The following is a 26,505-nucleotide window of genomic DNA, read 5'->3' as shown; positions in this document are numbered from 1 at the left end:
AATAGTGTGAATATTTTGAATTGTTTTAAATCGATAAAATTCAAAGAGAAAAATGAATTGGTAAGTAAATAATTCTTAAATTATTTGTTACATTACGAAAAGAATAAAAATTACATATAATTATAAAACCCATTTTATTTCATTAGTTCAGTGATAGAAGTCTGTAAATTAAGAAATTATATAAAAGAAACAAAATAATAAATTTTAAAAATTAAATCATTATTATTATATTATTTTAATTATTAAATTGTACTTAGTTTGTATGTTCATACCAAAAATGTGATTTACGTCTACACTGCTATATGTAAAATTTATAAATAATTAGGAATAATTGTCTCACAATAAAATAATGTAAAACGATTATAATGAAAATAATTTTTTTATTAAGTACAAACGCTGAGTACAAACCTTTGCTTTTGTATTTCATATCAATTTCGATGACATATTTTCTTTTCTTAACCGATATATTTACTACGAAAAGATTAAATATTTATTTACACGCAGTCTTAAGAATTATACATAGAACATAAATTATGTGTACAACGCAGAATATTCGGCACAGATTTTTTGTTTTTATCGTACACAGATTTTTACACTGATAAGTAAAAATACATTTCCCAAATAATATGGAGTCTCAATCGAAATATTTCGATTTTTTATTGTAGACAATAAATTTTGCATACCACATCTATTGAATTTCAATATTTTGCGGAAGTCGACAAACATAACTGGATTTTTCACAATGAATATAAATTAATTTTTCTGAAACCTCTGTTATTGAGATCAAGCGAGTCTCATTTTCTTTTTGTTCAATTTTATACAGGTGCCCAACGAGTTTATCTGGAATTACACGGAACTTAACGACTGACAAATAGCATGTTTCGGCTGTTTGAATAATGTCATGAATTTGAATGACATCTCCAGAACGCAATATAAATACGGTGTCATTGCGTTTAGTAGAGAGTGTATTATTAATACTTTTATAAACAACTCCTCTATAAATGCATTTATTGAAAGAATATCCTTCCAATTGTTCCCCATTTACTGGATTCTCAATTTCCATTCGCGAATTTCTCCCAAAAAAAGTTACGCCATAAGGAGTTCTTGTCGCAAATTGTGACAACGGAGCAACAGAGAAGATTTGTTCACAATACTGCCTTGCAACTTCTGAATGGAAAATCTCGGTGGACGTTTGAAATTTATAATCCAAAATTTCGAGAGCTTTCGTGGCCATTTGTTGTTCCGGTTTTTTAGGACCTAAGACATACTGCTTTAAAACGTGTAAATGACTTTCGAAACAAAAAGCGGAAGTTACCCAGAGAGGACCTGAACGACGAACAGATTCAACCAAATGAAGTAAAATGTGAACGTTGAAAGTTATTGAATTTTTCCCATATAAACCCTCAAAGTCTCCAACAAATTGCACCATGTCTAATTCGCATTTTAGAAGTTCTTGTGGTGTGATTTCTGTTTTTAACAAAGTGAAGACAGTATTAACGAGTAGCGCGAAATGTTCAAGACATTTATCTGGTAAAATTCTTCTAAAGCAGGGAACGCCAAAAAACAGAAGCCAACATCTCCACTCGGTGGCTTTCCATTTGGCCTTGGAAGAAAACTCTCGCATTACTCTGTGATTTTCGAGGACCGTTTCGAGTGAACTTAAAAGTTCATTAATTTTTACTATATCCTTCTGTGACAGATAACCAAGCTTAATCCATAAATCCCACAAATGTTGTACAACTCCAATAAGAATGCAATGCATGTATTCCAAAGGAAAACTCCAAATCATGTCGAAAAATTGAATAAGATTTAAAAAACTAGATCGGCCTTTTACTCCATTAACAAAAGTTTTGCGTAAATCCCTAATACTTCTAATAACTGCTCTTGCTTGCCTTGCGCGCACAGAGTCAACATCTCTTTTGTGTGATTCATATGTTTTAATTTGAAAGTCAGGATCGAAGAGGTACCTAACATAGTTGGTGTATATTCCTCTTTGGTAACACCAACTGCATCCAAAAAATCCATTGTATTGAATTCGAAATTGAAGTATAGGGCGAGCAACCGAATCAGCCACAACAAACAAAATCTTGAATTTAAAATTTAAAGTGATACCGCCAATTTTTAGATCAACTCCATTCTCATTAATCAAATCAATTTGTTTTATAAGTTCCTCTATGAACGTATTCATTAAATCGGGTTGAGGTTCTTTAGAGACCATCATTAATCCTGACAATATGATAAATTTCATTCGAAGCGCGATAGGTAATTCATTCATTTGAATTAGAGCTGCCCAAAAATTTTCAGTACCGCTTCGCTTCATGACTGCTCCGTCGAAGAAGACATTCAAAGTTAAAATATCATTAGCGTTCGCAGGATTAACATTCTTATACAATGATCCGTCCTGGAAATCTCTAATAACATTGTTTTCTGAAATAACGCGATTTTGTCCCCTATGTAAATCTAGTAATGCAGTTTTTACATCATCAAGCTTAAACAACTTTTCAATTTGATATTTTAAATCAACCATTAAAATATATTTTCCCTTCATTGTGGATAAGTTACACCTTGAACCGCATTTATCGCAAAGACCATCGGGGTTGTTCATTTTCTTATTGTGGGTTGAAATTAAATTTGCTTTACATTCGGGACAGTAAAAGCAGAAAGTTAATTTTTTTTCTTCAGGCTCAAATACGCGAGAAATCAAATAATTTGACAGGTTTAAATTATCAAAATCAGGACCGGCGCATAGTTTCAATAAATTGACTAAAGCTAAACGACCTTCCAATGAAAGGCCAAATCTGAGGCTAAAGCCTCTAGTCATAGCTAACACATCTTTTACGCTCAAATTTGACTGAGGAAAGAAGATTAAATTCTCCCAGAGATATCTTGTCCGACGGTTTTCATTATTTGCATCACCAAAGTGGATTTCATCTTCGATATTCAAACGATCATTTAAGGCTTCATTATTGATATTGTAATTGAAATTACCTTCAGGCACTGGATTATTTTCTTCGTTAATAATTGGTTCGTTCAAAACAGCTGGTTCGATAATGTCACCAATATTACCAGGATCGGGATTATGTTCACCCCTTGAACCAATTGAAGAAAGTTGCCCATCGTCACTTTCATCGGAATCTTCACTTGTTGAAGACGGCGGATATACCTCTTCCTCTTGAGAATCGCTAGAGCCTGAATCGTCGATATCCATTGCTTGTGTACCTAAAATAGTATAGATACATTTTAGTTTATTAAAAATTCTAGTACAGTGAAATAGTATATTTTGCACCGAGGACGCAAAGCGCGTGTTTCTCGGCCGAGCTTGATTTTGTAGTCCGCGAGGCGAAGCCGAGGACTGTAAAATCAAGCGAGGACGAGAATTGCGTGCGTCCGAGGTACACACGACATTTTGAATAAAATAATATTAAGTTTTTTTATAAATATTTTTTTAAAATATAGAATGAATGTAAAAAGTTTGTTAATTATCAAAGAACGTATTTTTGAAAAATGTAGAAACTAGATTTGTTTACTTTTACAAAACAAATAATCAAAAAGTAAAAAAAGAATTTAATTGGTTGGTCAAAAAAACTATTTTTTCTTATAGGCTTATACAACGAGTTGAAAACACCTATAATTTTTAATAAATTAAAATATAATATTTAATATTCTTACGTTCTTGACTTTGAATAAGAACTGGTGGGTTTCGCATGGACGATTGTGCAATACGACGTTTCCATGCATGAGACTAGTGAAGCAAGGCATGTACCCCCCCCTAGCGGCCACACGAATTTATCTAGATGGCTGAAATTTGATATACATATGTATTTTGGCGTGTAGATTACAGGAAAAATATAGCGAATCTCATAGGAATTAATTATCATAGCGTTGTCAAGGAAAAACCATGAATTTTTACGAAAAATCCCTAAAAATGACTATGTACCCCCCCCCCTGGTTGCCACATCTTTTTACATAGAGAGCTCAAATTTGGTACACTTATGTATTTTTACGTGAAAATTACAGGAAAAATATAGCGAACATGATTCGGATTAATTTACATAGCGTTGTCAAGGAAAAATAAAAAATTTTGAAAAAAAGCGATTAATCCTCCTAGCGCACACAATATTTGACGAAGGCAGTTCATATTTGGTATACTTACGTATTTTTGCGTGTAGATTACAGGAAAAATATAGCGAGCACAATTGGAGTTGATGTTCATATTGTTTTTAAGGAAAACTCATATTTTTAGAAAAAATCATGGATTTTTCGAATAAAAAAAGAAGAAAATTTTATCCTAAGGGATCCAAATTTATACTTTTTTACGTATTTTTACTTGTAGATTACAAAAAAAATACAGCGAGAACGATTGGAGTTAATTATCATAGTGTTTTCAAGGAAAAACTGATAATTTTCGATAAAAATCATGATTTTTCCTCAAAAAACGAAGAATATTTTATCTGAAGAGTTTCAAATTTATACAGTTTTACGTATTTTTGCGTGTAGATTACAAAAAAAATATAGCGAGAACTCCAATTGTGCTTGCTATATTTTTTTGTAGTGTTTTGCCATTCTTTATAATTTGCCATTTTTGCCATTTTCTTTTTTTTACCATTTGCTATTTTTTTTATCTTTTGACATTTTTTATTTGTTGATATTTTTATTAATTGGTGAAATCTAAAAAAATCATAAAATTGAACATGTTAAATGATAAAAAAATTAAAAAATTTTTAAAAACTTATGATATGTATTTCCATGCTCACATTACAAGAAAAATTAAGCAAAATTGGAATTTTTCCATCGGCCTTCACACTTTAAACCCCTCAAATTTTAGGATTAGGGGTACGGAACCCTCGGTTTTTATGCGAGTGTAACTCGCACTTGTCCGATTTTTTTTTACTTGAACCGGTTGCAAATTTTGTTTTTGAAAAAAATCGAATACATCCGAAAAATCATTTTTAATGTCATTATAAAAAAAAGAATGTATCCTAAAAATTTTATCAAAATTTTGATAGTAACTTTAAAATTACATGTTGGAAAACCACGAAATAGGGGTGGGGAAAACCCTTTATAACCTGTAAAAACGAAGCATTTTTTCTCCATGTAAAAATTTTATTATTTTCACAAAATTATGGTATAACTAGGAGTGCAAATTTTTTTAAATGAAAAATAATTAATACCTTTATATTTGACATAAAAACGATAACAGAAAATAAGTATTATTACCAACACGTGACAAAGATTCTAACCTTAAAAATGATTCTTCTTTACTATAGACGATTTATATACTCTAAGTAGTTTTATATAATAAAATTATATTTACCTTGACCTTTAATTGTCGAAGAATTGTAATTGTGTGTTAAGAATTAATAAAAAGCACAAAACAAATAAAAATTTTATCAGAAACCAAAAGGTTTCATCCTGCTCAAAATCCCAAGATGTATGTGAACTGAAGTTGTACACAACAGGTACAACAAAAATATCGAACGATATATTGAACACTCGCGCAAAGTTCACGCACTTCAGAGCAGTTTAAGGTTAGGTTTGGTTATATTTTGCTTGTTGAATCACGTTTTGCCGGCCGTATTATGACGTGAACTGTTATCGCGGGTGAATGCGTTATTGTATAAAGTTTATAAAAAGTTTTATTAATTACTCATCTAAATACAATACGTTATAAGTTAAATATGTTTTTTTACGTTCAATTCTTGTCGGGAAGTTTAAGGGGTACAAGGAGAATTGTGAGTGATTCAGATTTTCGACATCCTCCTGAAGCTGACTCTCCTGAGCAAGTAAATAAAACTAAAAAGTACAAAGTTTGTGGAGAGGATGAAAAAACTTTCTTCTCTGCAGTAATACTGTTTGTTTCAGGTAAAGATATATTTATACTTTATAAAATGTGGATTAAATTATGCGACGCCCTAACCTTGAAAATTAGGCATATAAATTTTTAATGCTTGTAAATCTAAATAACCTAAAAACTATACAAAATTCAGTTTTTTTCCTTATATTTTCTTGAAAAATTATTAATTTCTGAAAAAATGTCACCTTACCAAGAGTTAATTTGTTAATTTATAAAACATTAACTTTTTAATTATTTAGAAAAATACAATTTTAAAATGTTTAATTATTTCTTTGTCTTTTTTGATTTATTTAAAATAATAAACAGTTTTTAACGTCCTTGAGTTCAGTAAATTGGTATTTTTTTACAATTCAATTTATTTTAAATAGTTTATGTAATTTATTTAAAAGATTCAGAGAAAAAATAACGAAATTTTAAATCTCTGGCAAAAGTAATGTTTCCAAATTTTTGAACGTTCAATTGAACGACATGTTTTTTTGTTTAAACATTTTCAACAATTATTGCACTTTAATAAGAAATACAATATAAATTCAACAGTTATTAGATAAATATTGAATTTTTTTAATATGCAAAGTAATATTTTGTAATAAAATTCAAACTTAAAAAAGCAGCAAAAATAAATTTGTTCATTTGAACGTTAAAAATTTAGGGACATCAAAATTAGCAAAATTTTAACTTCTGAATTTGTTTGAGATATAGGTAGTTTTAAAACAATAAGACATGATTTGAAATTATATAAAAATACGCACATAGGTTTGTAGTTTACAAAGTTGAAGTTCACAACGTTTGCGATCAACGATTAGAAATAAATTTTTTTCTAATACTTTTTAATTTTTCTCAACAAATTTTTTTCTCAACAATTTTGAAAATAACAATTTTAAGTCCAAAAATTTTATAATTTTAATTTTCTGATCAATCGTTGATGGTAAGCGTTGTGAGTTTTAACTTCGTCAGAATTTCTGAAACGGATAAATTACAAGAAAATATATTGTAATTTTCAACAATAAATCATTTTTAACTCTTATATGATTAAATAAGTTTTCTTAAATTTTTAGAAACAAAAATTTGTTAAAGTTATGAAAAATTTAATATTTTAACAGTCTTAAATTAAAAATTTTTTTCTTGAAATCCAGTTGATCGATTTCAAAATGTAAAAAAGAATTTTTTTTATCTTAAAATGTACTAAAAAATAGGGTAAAATCGGCGGTTTTTTCTTTTTTTTTAAATTACGAGCAAAGCATAAAAATGAAATTTAAATAAATAGTAAATTATTTTATTAAACAATTTTAAAAAATTTTATAAGACATGGAAAACATAATTTCTAATAATATTTTATAGAAAAACAATTCCGAAATACATTAAAATTAAAAATTTTTTATAACAAGAATTATTTTTGTAAACTACGTTCCAAGACAAAAAAAGGTATTTTTGAGTTTTAAAACGATTATCTGGAATTTAAAAAAATAGAAATTCGGACTCTTATGTGTTTTGAATAAATTACGAAACATTTTTGCCTAAAATTACAAAACCAAGTTATTTTTTTACTCCAGGATCTTTTGACGAATTAAAAGAAATTGTGAAAACAGAGCGAGCACGGTTCAATGAAAAATACTTAGATTCATGTTCATCTTCAGATGCAAATGTAGCAGGCCAACACAAAACTGATGTAAGTAAATTTATGATTCGAGTTTGTTCTGAAAGTGACTCTTGTATTGTATTATATATTTTTTAACTGGAAAAAAAGCAAAAAGATAGAAAAGGTGAGTTAAAATCATTAATCTTGAAAAAGAAAAACGATCTGCTTTTAAAAGATGATCAAATGGTAGTGATTCCATCTCCACCAAAGAAAAGAAAAACTGATCAATCAGCATCACAGACAAGCGAAAATACTCCTTCGAAAATTTCAGAACCTATTTCTCCTTCCAAAAACAATAAAGAGCGTACTCCACTTGCTGCTCTACAAAAACCAAATCTACCAGAAACTCGAAAAGTGAAGATTTCACAAAAAGCGAAATCTACATCTTCTGGTTCCTCTACAAAAGATAAACCGAGTACTTCAAATCAAAATTTTGTAAGTTTTCAAGGAATAGAGGATAAATCTGTTTCTCCCTATACAATTAATAAACCAAGTACTTTTTCTCAGCCAATATCAGGGTCAAAAAATGTTGGAAATGTGAATTCGGAGAACGAGAATTCTTTTTCTTCTACAATTAATAAAACGAGTGCAGCAAAAAATAATGAAATTCTTTCTCCCTCTGAAATTATTGAACACAGTATTTTTTCTCAGCTAAACCGAGAGGCAGAAAAAGTGCATTCAAACGATGACAACTTGAATCCTATTGACAACAAACTAAATTCTCTACCTTTAAATTCACTGTCACATGATAGTCATATCGTTATGGATAAAATGGTGCCTGTACTCTCTCTCGTTGAATTTCCGCTTTATCATGAATCATCAACAAATGATTGTTCAAACTGGGAATGTAAATCGCGAATAATAAAAGCTGAAGATACAATTGCAAATTTAACTAGGTTATTGAATCAACAATTAATTATAGTGGATGAGCAAAGACTAGAAATTAGAGCGGAAAAGGAAAGAAATGCTGAACTTCAATTAAAAATTGACACCAGTTATGACGAATTTCAAGGTAAATTTATTAACATTTTACCGAAAATATTGAAAAATTTATTACTCGCAGTTGTAAAATTATAATAAGAACTTTAACCATTTCTATCTATTTTATATTCAATTCTTTTCTAGTTCAATTTTTTGAAATAAGCATTTTTAAATTATTTGATCTTGAAAACGTAACGATTTTGGAAAAGAATGTTTTTTTAAGAATTGATAAAAACTTTCAACTTAAATATTTCTGTAATTAAGAAATAACACAACAAAAATTTTCAAAATCAATTATACTTATTATTATATACTTGTTATTATTTTAGCAAGAATGCTCGACATTAGACAGAATTCTCGATCAGCGTCTTATCCTCCCATTGGATTTATTCGATCATCTGATGACCACGTAAATTTATTATAACAATGATTATTAAAAAAAGCGAAATTGATCATAAAAAAAAGAACTTTATAAGCATTATTAATAGATTATTCATGAAATGATTTCATTGAAGACAATTCTATCTTATTATAAATTTTTGATAATTCTCTGAAAATATTAAAAACCTAATTTTTCAGATCCATCTAGGCAGAGATATTTGGCTTGCGAAATATAAATATAATGAAGCGTGCACTGCTTCATCGACTTCCTTGTTTGTCAAATTATTATCCGATATGGTTTTCTCACCAGAAGAACTACAAAACTCAACCATAACTGGAAAGCCGAGAAATAGGCAAAAAACTTCAAAAAGGGAAATTAAAAAATTAGACCCAACAAGATTTCTAGTGATAAAAGGTATTTTTATTGACTTATTTATTATTGTAAATAAATAAAGAAATAAATTTAACAATTTTAATATTTCAAAATGTCAGAAATTAAAATATACTCATTGGGTCAAACCATTATATTTCAACTAAAGTGGTCGCTGACTAATTTTTAAAAATTATAATACTTTGCAGGAATGATTTTGAAGTTATCAAGATCACGAAATGAAAAGAATTTTATTAAAAATTTAAATATTTATTGTAAAATATGAATTTAAAGTATATGAGGTGCTAAAAACTGTCAATTTTTTAGCCATTAGAAAATATGCAAAAAAACATAGAATTTACCATAAAAATAAAAAAAAATTATTGGAATTTACTAAGAATGAATAAATTTATCATTATCAATTGATATAATTATTTAAAGATGTGAAGTAATATATAAAATATGATTTCCAAGTGCACCTGTCAAATAACCTAATTTTGCGATTTTTATTCATTAATTATAAAAAATAGAAAACATTAAATTAAATAAAAACTTACCAAATATGAAGTTCTTGCCATAAACTTTTAGAATTTCTTTGCACTTTTCTTCTTTTCTATTCATAAGTATGAAAAAATTAAAAAATAAAATAGCTACTTTGTCTATTTTCACTATTTTTGAAAGTCAATAACTTTCTTGGAGAAAAATGAAAAAATATGGGGTTTCGAAAATTATTTAAATACACACTACATATACATTCACTGAAAATTTCGCATTGGTCCCGAAGCTATTTTCGAAGATAAAGTAAATTAAAAATTTCGTATTTTTTAGGCTATATTGACATGGGTTTTAAAGGTATTAAATCAATGTGAAGTTTGTCGTCACCAGTGAACCACCTTCACATTGATTTAAAATCCATGTCCATATAGCCTAAAAAATACGAAATTTTTAATCTACTTTATCTTCGAAAATAGCTTCGGGACCAATGCGAAATTTTCAGTGAATGTATATGTAGTGTGTATTTAAATAATTTTCGAAACCCCATATTTTTTCATTTTTCTCCAAAAAAGTTATTGACTTTCAAAAATAGTGAAAATAGACAAAGTAGCTATTTTATTTTTTAAATTTTTCATACTTATGAATAGAAAAGAAGAAAAGTGCAAAGAAATTCTAAAAGTTTATGGCAAGAACTTCATATTTGGTAAGTTTTTATTTAATTTAATGTTTTCTATTTTTTATAATTAATGAATAAAAATCGCAAAATTAGGTTATTTGACAGGTGCACTTGGAAATCATATTTTATATATTACTTCACATCTTTAAATAATTATATCAATTGATAATGATAAATTTATTCATTCTTAGTAAATTCCAATAATTTTTTTTTATTTTTATGGTAAATTCTATGTTTTTTTGCATATTTTCTAATGGCTAAAAAATTGACAGTTTTTAGCACCTCATATACTTTAAATTCATATTTTACAATAAATATTTAAATTTTTAATAAAATTCTTTTCATTTCGTTATCTTGATAACTTCAAAATCATTCCTGCAAAGTATTATAATTTTTAAAAATTAGTCAGCGACCACTTTAGTTGAAATATAATGGTTTGACCCCATTGGAAAATAAAAATTTTTATTTTTAAACTCAAATATAGTTTAAATCCATGATAGATTTTAAATAGGTGATAAATAGTTAATAATTAAAATATTTTTCAATAACAATGTGCATTGTTTCAATTTTTACAAAAAAAATCATTTAAATTTATTCTAGACATGACAAGATTTTGGCTAGAAGGATTCAAGGAGGTTTCAGATACTTTTGTCGACAACGAAGTCAGCAAAGTAAAGGGTCACATTTCTGCCAAAATTGCAGAATTGCAGAGAACTCCAAGTTCAAGTACGTAAAAAACTAATCACTTCTGGTCTGAAGTAATTGGTTTTCTACATTATTCTAATTTATATATTCTACATTTATTTTGCAGAAAAGAAATCTAAAGAATCAAAGAGCAAAAAGGGAAAAACTGGAGACGATTCTAGCTCAAATGATCTTTCAGAAAGTGGTACCTTGGAAAACCCTGTAAACGACTCTGCTTTGGGAAATTCTGGAGACGATTTCATCGACGAAAATTCTAAAGACAATTATGAGTTGAACAGGATTTTTGACAATTTACCCTCTAGTGACAGCGATTAATATATTTTTCATTACTTTTCAAATTTCATATAATTTCATTTTATTACATATTTTTCATTATAATTATAAGTAGTGTTTGTTAGGCCTATTAATATATTTAGGTATTGAAAATCCAAAACCGATTTTTGGTTTTTGAAAAAACCGGTAATTTTTAAAATACCAGGTTTTTTTAAAAAAAAAACCGTTTCGAGAAAGTTATAGTTTAACCGAAAACCAGTATTTCAAAACAGGAAAAAGGTTTCCAAAAATACCGGCTAAATACCGGTATACGAGTTTTCTGCGCAGGCCTAGTGTTTGTTACGTCTCGTAGGCATTTATAAAGTAAATGTTAGCATAAATGGATGCGTCTATTGAAAGTGTTCAGTGTTAAACTAGTTGCAAAATTCCAAAAATTAAAAATTTGTGTTCAGTGTTGAACTAGTTGCAAAATACCAAAAATTAAAAATTTGTTACGTACATGCATAAATAAGAAATGTTTAAATTTTGTTTAACTAGTTGAGTAAGTTTCAATTGTTTAACTTGGTTAAACTAGTTTTTAAATAAACAAATGTTTTAATCTTCGATAAGATAATTTATTGTACTGTTATTTATTTTCAGGATTTCAGATTTACGTTTTTGATGGATTGGATAATTATATTTTGAAGATTATTTTCCTGGATAGTATATAATTCTTAAATTATTAGTTTATGTATTTGTCAAAAGTTATATTAAAAATATTTTGGATAAATTATAAACATTTTTTGTAAGCAGCTTTATTCACATAGATTTATAGTTTACCATAAAATAAAAAAAATTGACAAATTCATTGACTAATATTATATTTTTCTTAGTCCGGAAAATAATCTTTAAAACAATGTTATTTTTCCACACCGTTTCAATAGTAATTCTTTTTTAAATTTTCAAAAACTCCCGTCAAACAATATTGCTTGCAAGAGACGATTGAACACGATTGAAAACGATTGACGATTTATTCAAATCAATCGTTTTCAATTGGGAAGACACGATTAAGAAACACGATTGGGGACGATAGAAATTTGTTCCCTATTGTTTTCAATCGTTTTTAATCGATCTTTTCTAGAAGGGAGGAGATAGAATATTTCGAATTAGTTAATTTCAATTAAATAAAATTTAGATAACAGGGATATACTACATGATTAATCTGTTGATTCATCAGATTTTAAATAATTAATTAAATTTTTTTTTTCAATTTTAGTAAAATTTTAAAAAAGAGAAAAACAAGGAAATTATTTTTATTCAGAGTTCTTCTGTTTTTCTTCCTGAGTTTTAAAAATTATTATTTCATGAATTATTACGCAGAAATAAAATGGTTTGGTTGCTGTAATCAAATAGGTTTGATTGGGATTTTAAGACTTAGTAAAAATCTTAATTCAAATCTTAAATTATGTTTTACTATAGGATATTATAGTAATATAAATAAAAATAATATAAATAAATTTATAAATTAATACTATTATTATTATAATCTAATTAATATGTAATTATATACATGAATAGTAATAGATTATAAATTAATTAAAATTATTTTAAAATTTATTTATTACACTTGTCTGTGACACGAACAGTGTCTACAAGGGAGCCACGCAAAAAAAAGAAACATAAAATACAAATTTCTGTTAATCTGACATACACAAACGGTCGTCGAGTACAAAGATAAGACTTCTCACAAAACTCTTAATTAAAGTACGGTTATCAGAAGATAAAACATTTAGCCAATTCTCAGATGGAGAAAGATTCTTAGAAAAATCGGAAACAAAATTTTCGAACAAGTGTTCGCAAGCTGGGCAAGAGGTTAAAATATGTAAAAGATCTTCGTCTTCCAGATTACAGCTGGAACAAGTAGTGTCAGGGAGGAAAACATACTTTTTTTTGTTAAAATAAATACGAGTAATATGTCGATTTAAAAGTCTACATTGAGCAAAAATTTGTTTGAAATAAAATGTAATGTGTAAAAGAAGGTGACTCTGTGTCCCTGGTGAAAGAGAGACATGCGGATAAATTAATAAGCTCCTCGAAGCAGAAAGACAAGCTCTATCGCGATCAACAATATAGTTACCGTAAGTTCTAAGGACGAATTCCTCATCGAGGCCGAAAGACTGGGAGGACAACGCGTCCCACTCAACCGAAAGCCCACACGGATCAAAAAAGTATCTTTTTACTTGGCATATCCAATTAAATCTGCAACTCAAACCCCTTTTGGCCAAAGATAGTAGCTTGACAAAGCACAACCTGGGATACCGAGAATCATCCATTGAAAAAAAAATTTTATTAATCCAGGTTATGACTTGTTTCGAGATAATTAAAATTATTAATTTAATTTAATTTAATTAACTAAAACAACAGTAATAGTAAAGTAATAAAATAATAACAAAAAAAAATAAAGTAAAATTAATATATTTAAGTAAAGAAAATTAATTTACTAATAAACAAATTAAACAATTATTTATTGATTATTAATTAATAAATTAGATTAGATTAGATACATTAATAAATAGGTTTATTAAAATTAACTAATTACAAATACATATTAGTTTTCTAACAAAATGTTTACAATAAGAATACAATGATTATTGTTTAGTAAAATTATAGAGTTATTTTATGGATTAAAATAATAGGGCAATTTTGACCGAACCTTTCGATTAAAACAACCAAATCAACCAAGTTAAAATTACTAAACTAAATGGAACGAAGAATTTATTGGTAAAAATAAATTTTAATTTTGAAAATTAAGAATTTAATTATTAATACAAGGTAGTTCAGATACGCAAAAGCATTGTCAACAAGACGTCTCCTGAGGAATGCGGAAAGACTCTAATTTCGAAGACATTGGCCGTGATTCCATAAACTCGCATTTAATGAGTCAAGGCCACTGATCGTAACCTAATATGCAAGGAAATAACAGAAGTCACTCTGTGACAATTTTGCACATATAATTTATGTTCTATTTTAATGTATAAAAGCCAGATGAGAAATTCTGGCATTTCTCTTTAAAGAAAAGCATATTGAATTAAATTAATTATATTATATTATTATATTCGCTTTTGAATTTAAGGGGAAACAAAGAAAACGGAGTATTAGATTTTCTTAATTTTGGAAAAGGTTGAAAAATTGGAAAAATTATTTCAGAATAAAAATTATTAAAAATGATCTTTAACTTTCAGAATTTAGAAGACAAAGAAAATCGGAAAAATTTTTTTTTTAGAAAGAAAATTATCTTCTTTACCTTAGAGAAACGAAAATTCATTTTAGAAATGATTTTCGCCACCATGGAATATTCCTGCCAACTTGCATGCGAATTTTCCGATGTTCAAAATTATGAAGGCGAATAGGGAAGAATTTTTGATACAAACTTTTCAGATTCTACACCTGAAACATTGCGCCAATTAATGTATATTCGAATTATCTAAAGGAGAATTTGGAAAAACGGAACCTTAAAATAAATCGAAATTAAAATTTTATGAGAATTGCAATATATAATAAATATAATAATAATATATATATGAGGCATTCCACGTCAATGGAAGACCCCCCCTGTCCAAAATTGGTTTTAACGTAAAAAGCTTTATTATAGCTTAAAATTTAGCTTATTTTGTCTACTTTTAAATGCAAAGTGGCGATTTTTAAAATTCAAAATGGCGAATCCAGTATGACCGCCGAAAAGAAAAAAAACGAAAAAAATAATCAAAAACTCTTAAAACTTGTCACTCTGGTGTTTTCGGGGTTGCTGAATAAGAATCTGACAACTGATTTTTAAAATTCAAAATGGCGGATCTAATATGGAGGACGATTTTGGAAAAATATGTGCGATTTACTTGAAACTTATTAGTTAGGGGTTTTTTGGGACTCTGATTCCGAATCCGACATCTAATTTTCAAAATTCAAAATGACGGATCCAATATGACCACCGAAATGAAAAAAACGAAAAAAATGTAATCAAAAACTTATAGAACTTGTCACTCTGTGGTTTTCGGGGTTGCTGAATAAGAATCTGACAACCGATTTTTAAAATTCAAAATGGTGGATCCAATATGGCGGACAATTTTGGAAAAATCTGTGCGATTTACTTGAAACTTGTTTGTTGGGGTTTTTTAGGTCGCTGATTCCGAATCTAACATCTAATTTTGAAATTTTAAACAAGCGGATAGAGTATAGGATTTCCATACGTCAACTGTTCTTTTAATGTGAGGAATCAACATTGTCGGAACAGTATAAGCAGCAGCAATAGTCCTCCAGCATCCTAAGGGAAAATGTCCTCAAACTTTCAGCAAACTACAGTCGGTGGAAAGTTTGCGAAAAGTTTGCAGGAAGTCCGCAAGAAGTCTACGGAATGTCTGCAATAAAGCCTGTTGAAAATCTGACGAACTTCCGCGTAAAGTCCACAGAATGTCAGCGGAAAGTAGGCAGAAAATTTGAAGAAAGTCTGCAAAAATTCTTCGTACAGTTTCACTTGGGATGACGCGAGTTCTTAAATAGAAAACGATACTACAGTGTTTGACTTCTTGGTTTTTTGTAGTATATTTGTAATTTTCAGAGAAATCTCAAACATATTATTTTCAAATTTGAGCAGTTTACTCAAATTTCTTGTGTTATTAGATAGACACAAGTGCTAATGTTTTTTATTTCATGGTTTAATTCATGAAGTGTCTGTTTGTTCTGTTATTCCATAGACTGCTGATTCACTTTATAGTTAAATTTCTCCATTTGACTCTGGTTATGCTTTTATTTGATTTGCTGACTTATTTCATTGTCTATAGTTTCAGCTGCATTGCAGCTGCAATTGCTGATTTATTGCGGTAATGTTATTGCCTTTGATTTCAGAAGTATTTCAGCTGAAATTGACGATTTAATTCAGTAATCTTATTGCCTTTGATATCAACAGCATTTTAGATACAGTTGATGATTTAATTCATATTGTTCTCAAAGTTGTGCAGTTGACTCTGTTTCTTGTATTATTATATAGACGCATGGTCTGTTGCATTTTTTTCATGGTATAATTTTTGCGGTTTCTGTTAGTTCTGTTATCCCCCAGACTGCAAGATTCACTTAACAGTTAGATTTCTTTATTTAACTGTGTTATATCTTTTATTCAATTTAAGAATTTGATAATTTTTTTTAGAAATCTCAGTTATTTTTATGCATTTGACTCATTCTATGCTTTTATTCAATTGACGCATTGTCGGATTTATTTCTATTATTTTATTGTCTAATTTGTGCATTAATAAACATTACTTGATTTTTAAAAGCATACTGATTTTAAAAATTGTGAATTGCATTTTTCTTTCTGTTGTTCATTCTTATTTTAGGTTAATCAGTTATTAGTTCTACTGTTTATAAAAATTGTAAATTGTATTTTTTTGTTTAAGTGTTTTAGTTTAGTTATATTTAATTATATTTCCAATATGCCTAAAAATATAAAATGTCATACTGACAAATGTATCAATCCTTATGAAATCGTGGGACACAAAGGTAAGAATTTAAGAAGTGTATCCGCAAATCTGAAACGCAAATTCCCTCATCTTCCAGATAATGCAAGAGTTTGTTCTGAATGAAGAAAAAGAAGTAATAATGCTTCAATTAGTAGAGAAAACTCTAGCATGTCTGAAAATTCATTGGACGCAAGTCAAATGGATGTGGACATAGATCAGAATGTTTCTGCTCAAGATAATGAAATAGCTTCTGTTATATGTTCCGCAGACATACGTTCGGAAAGAGAACTTGAGTTAGAAGGCATGCTAAGCGACTTGAAAGTAAAATTTGCTACACTTGGAAAAAATGATCCTCTGAGATTAAAGATTCTCACTATTGTCCCAAAATCATGGTCTGCTAAGAAGATTTCAACTGAATTTAACTGTAGTTGGAAATTTTCTAAAAAAGCAAAAGATCTAAGAGACGGGAAGAGCATTTTAGCAGAAACAACTTCTAAGAGTGGTAAACTATTACCCAAATTGACTGTAGAGAAAGTTGTAGATTTTTATAATAGTGATACGGTCAGTAGAATGATGCTTGGTATGAAAGATGTCGTTTCTGTAAAGAATAATGATGAACGTTGCTTACTGCAGAAACGGCTTCTTCTATTAGATTTGAAGGTTCTTTTTTTAAAATTTAAAGAAAGCAACCCTGATTACCCTGTTGGCTTTAGTAAGTTTGCCGAACTACGTCCAAAACAGTGTATACTTGCTGGTGGTACTGGAACTCACTCCGTTTGCGTTTGTACCATTCACCAAAATTGCAAGTTGATGTTGGACTCTATTAACCTTATTAAACTTACTGAAAATTTAGAAACACCAATATGCGATTATAAAGATTGCTTACAACAAATTACTTGTCTTAACCCCAGTGCAGAATGTTCTCTTGTTGAACGCCAGAAATGTCCAGATATTACCGACTTTAAACAACGCATACAAGAATTATTGGAAGAACAAAACATTCATGACGTTCAATTCAGTTCTTGGACTGCTACAGGTCCATTCCACAATAGCTAAACGCAAAGTTAAAGCGCACGCAAAGATGACGCGCGCGTTGGTTCTAACGTTAGTAATGTAGTGTTGCCAACTGCTAAAAGTGTATACAGTAACTGTTCATTAAATATTCCGTGTTTAGTAAGTTTTTGTGCTCTGGGGTTATAATTAAATATTTTGTTTATTGTTATTTTGAAAAATGGAGGATTTAATGACATTGTTGCTAGTTTGCATCCATTGGTTTAATTTAATTCGGATGTATTTAACGATAAACCAGGAAGTGTTTCGTCGATGGTGGGTCAAGACTCACATTTGAGATCAAGTGAGAGAAATGTTTGGGGCCTATGATGGTCTTTTTGAAAACTTTTTAATGCAGGACCACGAAAGTTTTCGAAGAATGGTGCGGATGAGTGTCCAGCAATTCGAAGAATTACACGAATTGATCAGACACCGGTTGGAAAAGCGTAGTTGGAGACAGCCATTGTCTACTAGACTTCGCTTAGTTATTACTTTAAAGTAAGTATAAAGTATTAATTATTTGTACAATTTACAGAAAAAATTATTTAAAGTTAAAATTTGCTGTAGATTAAAAAATATTTAAAATTTTTTGCTTGTACTTAAAATTCTTTTGTCAATTATAATTTTTATCCAATTTAAATATACAATAAAAATTCATTTTGCTCTATAAAACATTCGCTAAGATTTTTTTGTACTTTTTATTATAAATATTTACTATAGAAAATTCAAAAACTCCAGTAAGTCCTGCAGACCATAAAAACACCTAAAATTCGCCTTGAATTTATTTTTTACCTTGACTTGAAATCATAATATGAATTGGAAAACATAACTTTTAATTATTAAAATTTTATAAAATATTTTTATTTTCAATTATTATGAAAATTTTAGTTTAATAGAAACGGTTATAATTGAAAATATTAAGGATTGATAAGGTTGCTGAGTTTCTGGAAAAACTATAATTGTCGTGAAATTTTTTTTTCAATTGGGAAAAACTTTAACTGAACTTAGAAAAGTCAGGAAATATTATAAAATCTTATACCTAAAATTAATTCTTCTAATTACCTACATTTCCGTAAATTTCAAATTACTAACTTTGCACTGCTTTTTCCTTCTTACTCAAAATTACAGTTATTTATAGAATGAATTTGTTAATTAATAAGAGCATGTTTTACTGTTAATTTCAAAGATAGAATATATAAAGTATTTGATTTAACGAAGTTAAAAAATTTAATTGCAAAATTTTATATGTATAATCAGGGTATTAAAAATAATGGTATTGAAAACTTGCAAATCTCACAGGATTTATGAAATACTTTCTCCATGAAGAAGCAATAAATGAAAATGATTTCAGAAAAGTGAAATTAATTGACAAATAATTGAAAATACTTGAATAATTGAGCCAGTTTTTGCAGAACTTAAATGTCGCTGTACAATGTAAAACAATGTATCACAAAAGTATTTAGTAGTATCTTTTTAATGTAAACCAATTTTCCTGATCAAGTGACATTATTGTATGGATGCAAAAATAGACTTATGCTGCACAAACTGAATAAACTTGATTTCTCATAACTGTTAATATATTTAAAACTTATTTTACCAAATTTTAAAAAAATGTTTGGAATTTTTTAATTCATTAAATAAAAATCGGTATATCTCATAATCATAAACTATCATAAATCAATAGAAAATATTGAAATATAAATTATAAACATATTAAATGTTTTTAAAAATTACAGTCTTTGTTTTTAGAAATGTTTCAGTTAACATTTTTATTATAATTATAATAAATTAAATTTTTTAAATATTTTCTTCAAGTTTCATGCAATAATTGAATTTCAGAAAATTTTTATTTAAATTTCTGTTACATTGGAATTGATGAAAATTTTTTTGGAAATTTCATATATTACAATTGAATTTTCAAGAAATTTAAAATTGAATTGTATAACATATGTAAAAAATCCTCGTTTTCTGTTGTCAAAAAATTTCAGACTTAACGAAAGGACTGTAATAAAATCAGGACGAAGTCAGTTGGTCTCTCCTGCAGATAGTTTTTGGTTATATCAAAGAACTTCTAAATTCCGATGTGAAAAAATTCAGAAAAACCCCTGCGGAAATTCCGAGGAGTGATTCCGCTTTTAGTGGCTCCGCGAAAACTCTGCAGAAAAATTTTTTTTTTTTGTAAACATTAGTTGAACAAAAATCTTTTGGGGAATTTCCACGCAGACACACCGCGGAATTCTTTCACATGGATAGGACATATTTTAGCCAAAAAAATTGTTGGCACGTCACCTGTAAATTTTTAAAAAAATTAATCGATAATTTCAATCTTGATGAAAATTGGAGCTATAGTCTGCTGGGTTTAAAAAATTAAATATCTTTTTAAAATCAGTTCAATTATGATCTGACTGTTCAAGTTAATAGTCAGTCGTCATTTTTAGAACGTATTTTAGCTACAAAAAAATTATTTCCATGTCGCCATTATTTTTTTTTTAAATTGAACAATAATTTCAATCTTCATGTAACCTTGAGATATTATTATTTGACTAAAAAATTAAAAATCAGTTGAATAATACACGGAGAAAATCTAAAAGCAATGAGTATTTTTTCTCACATCACTGGCTACTGTGTAAACCAAAAAATTAAATTTCAAAACTCTGAATGTTCTCCACACAGCACTGAATGATCTGCAGAAAATAATCACACCTTTTTTTGACAGTAAAGAGAGTTTCGTTTCATATTAGTTGACAACAGATTATTTAGAACTACAAATGTAGCAATAAATTCTTTGCTCGAAGTCGTGACTGCTGTTCCCACAGCTCTGAGTACTGTGCAGAATTATTTTTAAGAATTTAGAAAACAAAGGAACGTTTAACGTCAATTTAAAAGAAGATAGCCATGGTTATTTTTTCTTTTCAAATATTGATTTTAATTGACATGTTTATAAACAGTTAATGAATAATAGATATAAAGAAATGAAGACTTCAAAAAGTCTTTTTGAAAACTATCGCTTTTTTTTAATTTTTCAGTTATGTAGCAAATAAAGTTATTATACAATAATGAAATAATAAATAATTATTTTTAAAATCAATTATTATAGGTAAATTTTAAATATTTATTTGTATTTCACAAGTTTTAAGATTTTAAGATTTCTTAGCTAATATCAAATTACAACCTAATCTAAATTTATAGATAATTATGATTAAAAATTATTAAGTTTCAACATTATTAATTTAAATATTTATCTCGTGAAGTAATAAAAATTATTATTTCGTACGTTTATTAATAAAAAGTAATTTGTTTAATATTATTAAAGTTTATTACTTCTTATTTAATTAAATATAAATAATTTTAGTCAAATAATTTGTTTTTCATAAAAATATAAGAAAACATCTAAAATTGATTAAAATAGTCTTGAACGCTTGTTTAAAATTGTTACTTATTTTTTATTAAAGGTTAAATGTTCTTTTATTTTTTTTAATCCTAAAAAATAATTCTACACAGTACTCAGAGCTGTGAGGAAAGCAGTCACTACTTCGAGCGAATAATTTATTGCTATATTCCTAGCTTTGAAAACTCTGTTGTCCATTAATATAAACCGAAATTCTAATAACTGTCAAAAAAATAGTGATTATTTTCTGCAGAGCATTGAGTGCTGTGCAAAAAACATTCAGAGTTTTGGAATTTAATTTTTTGGTTTCCACAGTAGCCAGTGATGTGAGAAAAAATACTCAGTGCTTTCAGATTTTCTCTGTGTAGTCTGACTGACTGTCAGTGGTTATTTTTAGAACCTCTTTTAGCCAAAAAAATTATTGACATATTTCTGGTATTCTTTGTAACAAAATTAAACAAAAATTTCAATCTTCATGCAAATTACGATTTACGTTGCTGGCTTTAGAAATTAAAATTTCGTTCAATTATGGTCTGATTAATTGGGTTAACTGTCAGTCATCATTTCTAGAACCTATTTTAGCCAAAAAAATTATTGCCACTTCCCCAGTAATTTTTTTAAAAAAATTAAACAATAATTTCAATCTTAATGCAATTTAGAGCTATATTATTATTGTGTGTAAAAGTTATAAATCTAATTAATAATGGTCTGACAACTTGAGTTAACTGTCAATCGTCATTTTTAGAAGCTTTTTATAAAAAAAAATTATTGTCACGTTCCGATTAATTTTTTCTTTTAATTAAACAATAAATTCCATCATCATGTAAATCGGAGCTATCACTAATGGACTTAAAAATTAAAAATCACTTTAATTATGGTCTGATTACTTGGATTAACTGTCAGTGAACATTCCTATAATATATTTTAGCTAAAAATATTATTGATACGTCGTAAAGAATTTTTTTTTAATTTAATGATCAATTTTGTTCCTAGTGATAATGTGTAAAAAATTTCGTCGATTGACTGCGGAAAATACGCCGAAATTTTTTTTATCTGAAATTCACAAAAAATTTTTGCGGAGTATTCGCGGAAATTCCGTGGAGACACTACGCGGAGATATTCGGCGGAATTTTTTGACAAGGGTTCACATTGATTTTGTTAATGTTTCGACTTTTTTTACTGTGTTAAAAATTAATTACAAAAAAAACTTGACAACATTTAAATAAAATTAGAAAAATCGATTTGTAGAGAATGTATCACGTGGCAAGATAAACCATTGCTTTTTGAAACTTTATAAAAAAATTTAATTCCTACCGTAAAATTAAATTGTACATTGTATTTATTACAAAATATTATAATTTAAAATTCAAGATATTTATAGAATTGTACAATTTAATTTCAGTGTTCTTGCCCATGGTGACAGTTTGTACACGACCAGCAACTATTTTCGAATAGGCTTTTCGACTGCTTATAGCATAATTGCAGAAGTTTGCCCGATTATATGGGAATGTCTGCAACCTTTATATTTAAAGGGAAATTTAGTTGCTGAGGATTGGATGGTGAATGCCCAAGGTTTTAGGGCAAAATGGGACATGCCAAATTGCATTGGGGCTATGGACGGCAAGGAAATTGAAATTAAGGCACCACCGAATTCTGGCAGCCTTTATTTTAACTATAAAAAGTTTCATAGTTTTAAACTAATGGCCATGTGCAACGCTTTTTGTCGTTTTTCATGGGTAGATATTGGAGATTATGGTAAGTATATTGGAAAAAATTCTATTAAAAGATCCAGTATTTTTACTCATTTTGTACCACTGAATAATAAAATTACAGTAAAAATCTTTTTGCTTTTAATTGTAGGTAGTGTCAGTAATGTTTCAGCCTTCCAGCATACCGAGTTTTATCGGAGATTAGAAAGAAATTTGACCAATTTGCCAAATCCGACCTACTTACCACACTCGAATGATATTTCTACTTATTTCATAATTGGGGATGGAATTTTTTCCTTAAGGCCATATATAATGGTACCATACAGGCGAAATCGACCTCTCACACGCTTGCAGGAATTGTTCAATTATCGGTAAGTTATTACAGAACAAATATTTCTCAATAAATATTGTATAATATTTCACCCTAAGTTAAATTCCCGATAAAGTGTAATGCTTTGTCCTACGTTGATTCATGCCTTTTTCATAATTTTTCCGCAATTATAAACAATGAAAAATTTATTTTTAATTTTATATTAGCTTTAAACTTGTTTTTCTCAAAACTAATGTTTTGGAACTTCCAGCTTCGAATTTTGAAATTTTGCCAATGTTTCATCTAAAAGGGTCTAAGAGAATTTCAATTTTTCCAAATTTAACAAGGAATTTGACAAAATAGATCATTCCAAATAGTACCAAAATGTTCGTTTTGTTTAATTTTAATTAATTAATTTTTTGCAGCAAAGTGTGTAGCGAATTATCATTTTTAAATTCACCGTTACTTTGCGGATCTTAATCTAATTTTTTTCCTGATTTGTTTTTCATTAAGAATTAATAACCATAATTGTACTAAAATTTACAAATTTTAATAGTAATTTTTAAGAAGAGTGATTTCAAAAAGTCAATTTAATTCCTTTTTATTGCCAAAAAAATTTTCATTTAGAATCTAGTTTTAAAAATATTTTTAATCTTTGAAATTAAAAATTTTTACACAGTTAAAGATTTTTTCATTTTTTTGGAAAATCAAGGTATTTGATTTTTACATTAAAAGAAATTCCTGGTCATTTGCAGGTCATTTTCCGGTTACAATAAAAAATTCTCAAAACAAATTATTTCATAAAAGCATGGTATATATTGATAGTTTATCAATAAACGTATTTTTTAACATAAAGTGTTTTTATAAAAGAAAATTTTTTAAAAATGAAATATAATTAATAAGATTGATAATAAATATTTATATTTTGTTAACATTTCTGGAATTTGTTGAAGGTTGTTTTACATGCCTGAAAATTTCCCGCATTTTTCAGTCTGTAGACGCACTCTGTTTCAGAAATATTTTAATAAACAAAAAAATAATCTTAAGTGTATAAAAGATCAAGTTCCTTTTCGGTAAAAAATAATAATAAATTATTATTATTATTATTATTAATTATTAAAATTATTAAATTTAAATAAATTATTAAACGGCTAATTTCTTATTATAAAGTTTTTTTAGTACATAAAAAATTATATTACTTCTTGCAGATTGTCTCATGCACGACAAATAATAGAGTGCGCATTTGGCATTCTGACATCTCGATGGAAGATTTTGCAATCGAAGATGTGTTTCAAATTAGAAACATCGATTGCCATAGTTCAGGCATTAGTGTGCTTGCACAATTTTATAATAACAAGGGAACTAGCCGCTGATGAAGAATTTCGTCTCTATTTTCTAGAAAGACAGATGAATCACTTCAGTCGGCAAAATAGAGCATCAGAAAATGAAGGATATATCATCGATAACGAAATTCCTTTAAATGACCGCGAGAATGTTATGGGTAACGATGACATCGACGAAAATGCACTGCGAAATTTATTAACAAATTATTTTGTTCATCATTAATTACTGCAAGAAAGAAAAAATTATGTTTTACTTATATTAACATTTACAAATTTTTGAAAAACTTACATATCTTTCAAAAATTAGGATTTTTTTTAATAATAAACACTGAAAAAATGAAGATTTTTGTTAATTTTATTATGCTCTTCTTGTACTTTACAGGCCTCGGATCGCATGACTCTTAATTCTTTGAAGACCGATTATTTATTGTAATAAAAATAGTTTCAGCGAATTTCAGAACAATTTATATTTAAGGTACAATGTTTTTATTTGAAATAAGAAAATTTTTTGGTCCTAATAAATACATTTCATGAATATTCTTCTGACTAATTTCTTACTTCATTACGTTTATTACGACAATTTTTATTTAGTTACATGATTATTATGTAATTATAATTATGCATACCAATTTTCTCAGTCTTATCTTTTAATTTGTAAATACTGAAATTACTTTGAACAATTCATTTTGTTGTTCAATGGAAAGAGTAAGCCACTCTTCTTCTAACAGATTCAGAAAACCATCAGCAGAAACTGCTGATACCATGTGACTATTTGATTCCAGTGAATTCTCGTTAATTTTTTTTTCGGCAACTTTCATATTTAATTCAATTAGGGCTTCTATTCTGTTCGAGCAACTGACAATAGCTTCTTCAACTTTGGAATTTTTACTTTTATTCAGTTTTTTAAGAGCAAAATCATCCAATGGTGGCACAATTACATTTTTTTGCTTCGAAGTAATGCTAGCATTTTTTAAAATCTGAAGTCTTTTATTCAAATTATCTTCATCAATTTCATTCGCGGTAGGTACATAGTACTTCCCTTTTTTAAAAATTGTTGAACATTTGAGATTTGAGTTGATGTCAGTTTTTTTTAAAGTAGATTCTTTTGACCCTATATTTTCATCATGAATTTTATCACGAGAAGAGTTTGCCGATGCCGAAGATACATGTAAACTATTAATGTTTTCTTTACGAGGAGGTGCTATTGGCCACGTAATTTCATGTTGAGAAGAGAGTGGCATTGATGAAGGTACTAGTATTTGGGAGTTAAGGGGGGAACACCAGTTGTAACTCAAAAAATAATGCTTTTTTCAAGAATATTTTCCAAAAGAACAATGAATCTTTTTAAAGAATACTATTTATTAGTTAAAAGTACATGTAAAAAGCTGTAATTTAAAAGAAAAAAAAAATTTTTTTAACAAAAACTTTTGGAGATATGAGCCATTGAAGTGGCGTCTTAAGAAAAAAGGCGAATTGCGGTGACCAGCATTCTGCAAGTATACTTCGTCTGAAATAAAAAAATGAAATTGATTTACATTTATTATAAGATTATCTAGTTCGTGGTCGAAGGATTTAAAAAAAAAAATTTGACAAAATGGCGACCTGTCAAAGTCAAAAGTATGATTTTCGTTAAAAAAATACGGTCGATTTTCAGCTATATAAAAAAAAGTTTTGCATAAAAAAAAATCCTTCGATCACGAACTAGACTTATATGAGTAAATGAAGCACACTAAATTTTAAATAAATCGGTTTAATGGTATTCGAGTAATCGTGGTCACCGACTTGGAAAATGTCATTTTGAGAAAAACGCATTCAAAGTTTCAACTTACTTTTTTTTGTTCAGAAGAA

At 27.9% G+C, this 26,505-nt stretch overlaps 3 protein-coding genes across 3 annotated transcripts; 2 read left to right on the top strand and 1 right to left on the bottom strand.

Annotated features, from left to right (window-relative positions):
* Window positions 1–414: 414 nt before the first annotated feature.
* Window positions 415–3,156, bottom strand: LOC127289509 (uncharacterized). Its single transcript, XM_051317477.1, has one exon. The coding sequence runs from the start codon at window positions 2,819–2,821 to the stop codon at window positions 689–691; it is 2,133 nt and encodes a 710-aa protein (XP_051173434.1). The 5' UTR covers window positions 2,822–3,156; the 3' UTR covers window positions 415–688.
* Window positions 3,157–5,585: 2,429 nt separating this feature from the next.
* Window positions 5,586–11,867, top strand: LOC127289510 (uncharacterized). The gene is made up of 7 exons (XM_051317478.1): window positions 5,586–5,862; window positions 7,762–7,925; window positions 7,998–8,502; window positions 8,801–8,880; window positions 9,051–9,267; window positions 10,994–11,119; window positions 11,205–11,867. Exons 1-7 carry the CDS (start codon window positions 5,679–5,681, stop codon window positions 11,411–11,413), a joined length of 1,485 nt encoding a protein of 494 aa, XP_051173435.1. The 5' UTR covers window positions 5,586–5,678; the 3' UTR covers window positions 11,414–11,867.
* Window positions 11,868–18,286: 6,419 nt separating this feature from the next.
* On the top strand, window positions 18,287–24,880 carry LOC127289535 (uncharacterized). The gene is made up of 4 exons (XM_051317519.1): window positions 18,287–18,405; window positions 22,698–23,050; window positions 23,156–23,375; window positions 24,523–24,880. Exons 1-4 carry the CDS (start codon window positions 18,287–18,289, stop codon window positions 24,878–24,880), a joined length of 1,050 nt encoding a protein of 349 aa, XP_051173476.1.
* Window positions 24,881–26,505: the final 1,625 nt, after the last annotated feature.

Source organism: Leptopilina boulardi, unplaced genomic scaffold (assembly GCF_019393585.1).
Source record: "Leptopilina boulardi isolate dan_hultmark-lab unplaced genomic scaffold, ZJU_Lbou_2.1 LbouV2_44, whole genome shotgun sequence".
NCBI classification, from domain to species: Eukaryota; Metazoa; Arthropoda; class Insecta; order Hymenoptera; family Figitidae; genus Leptopilina; species Leptopilina boulardi.
Note: the sequence above shows the minus strand (reverse complement) of the source record. Positions and strands in the feature narration are given on the sequence as shown.

Excerpts from the sequence above, each read along its gene's own strand:
- LOC127289509 (XM_051317477.1), bottom strand. The coding sequence starts at position 2,821 with ATGACTAGAGGCTTTAGCCTCAGATTTGGCCTTTCATTGGAAGGTCGT.
- LOC127289510 (XM_051317478.1), top strand. The coding sequence starts at position 5,679 with ATGTTTTTTTACGTTCAATTCTTGTCGGGAAGTTTAAGGGGTACAAGG. Across the intron at positions 7,926-7,997 it reads GTACTTCAAATCAAAATTTT|CCAATATCAGGGTCAAAAAA; the intron begins GTAAGTTTTCAA and ends ACTTTTTCTCAG. Across the intron at positions 11,120-11,204 it reads GCAGAGAACTCCAAGTTCAA|AAAAGAAATCTAAAGAATCA; the intron begins GTACGTAAAAAA and ends TTTATTTTGCAG.
- LOC127289535 (XM_051317519.1), top strand. The coding sequence starts at position 18,287 with ATGGTGCGGATGAGTGTCCAGCAATTCGAAGAATTACACGAATTGATC. Across the intron at positions 18,406-22,697 it reads CGCTTAGTTATTACTTTAAA|TGTTCTTGCCCATGGTGACA; the intron begins GTAAGTATAAAG and ends ATTTAATTTCAG. Across the intron at positions 23,376-24,522 it reads CAGGAATTGTTCAATTATCG|ATTGTCTCATGCACGACAAA; the intron begins GTAAGTTATTAC and ends TACTTCTTGCAG.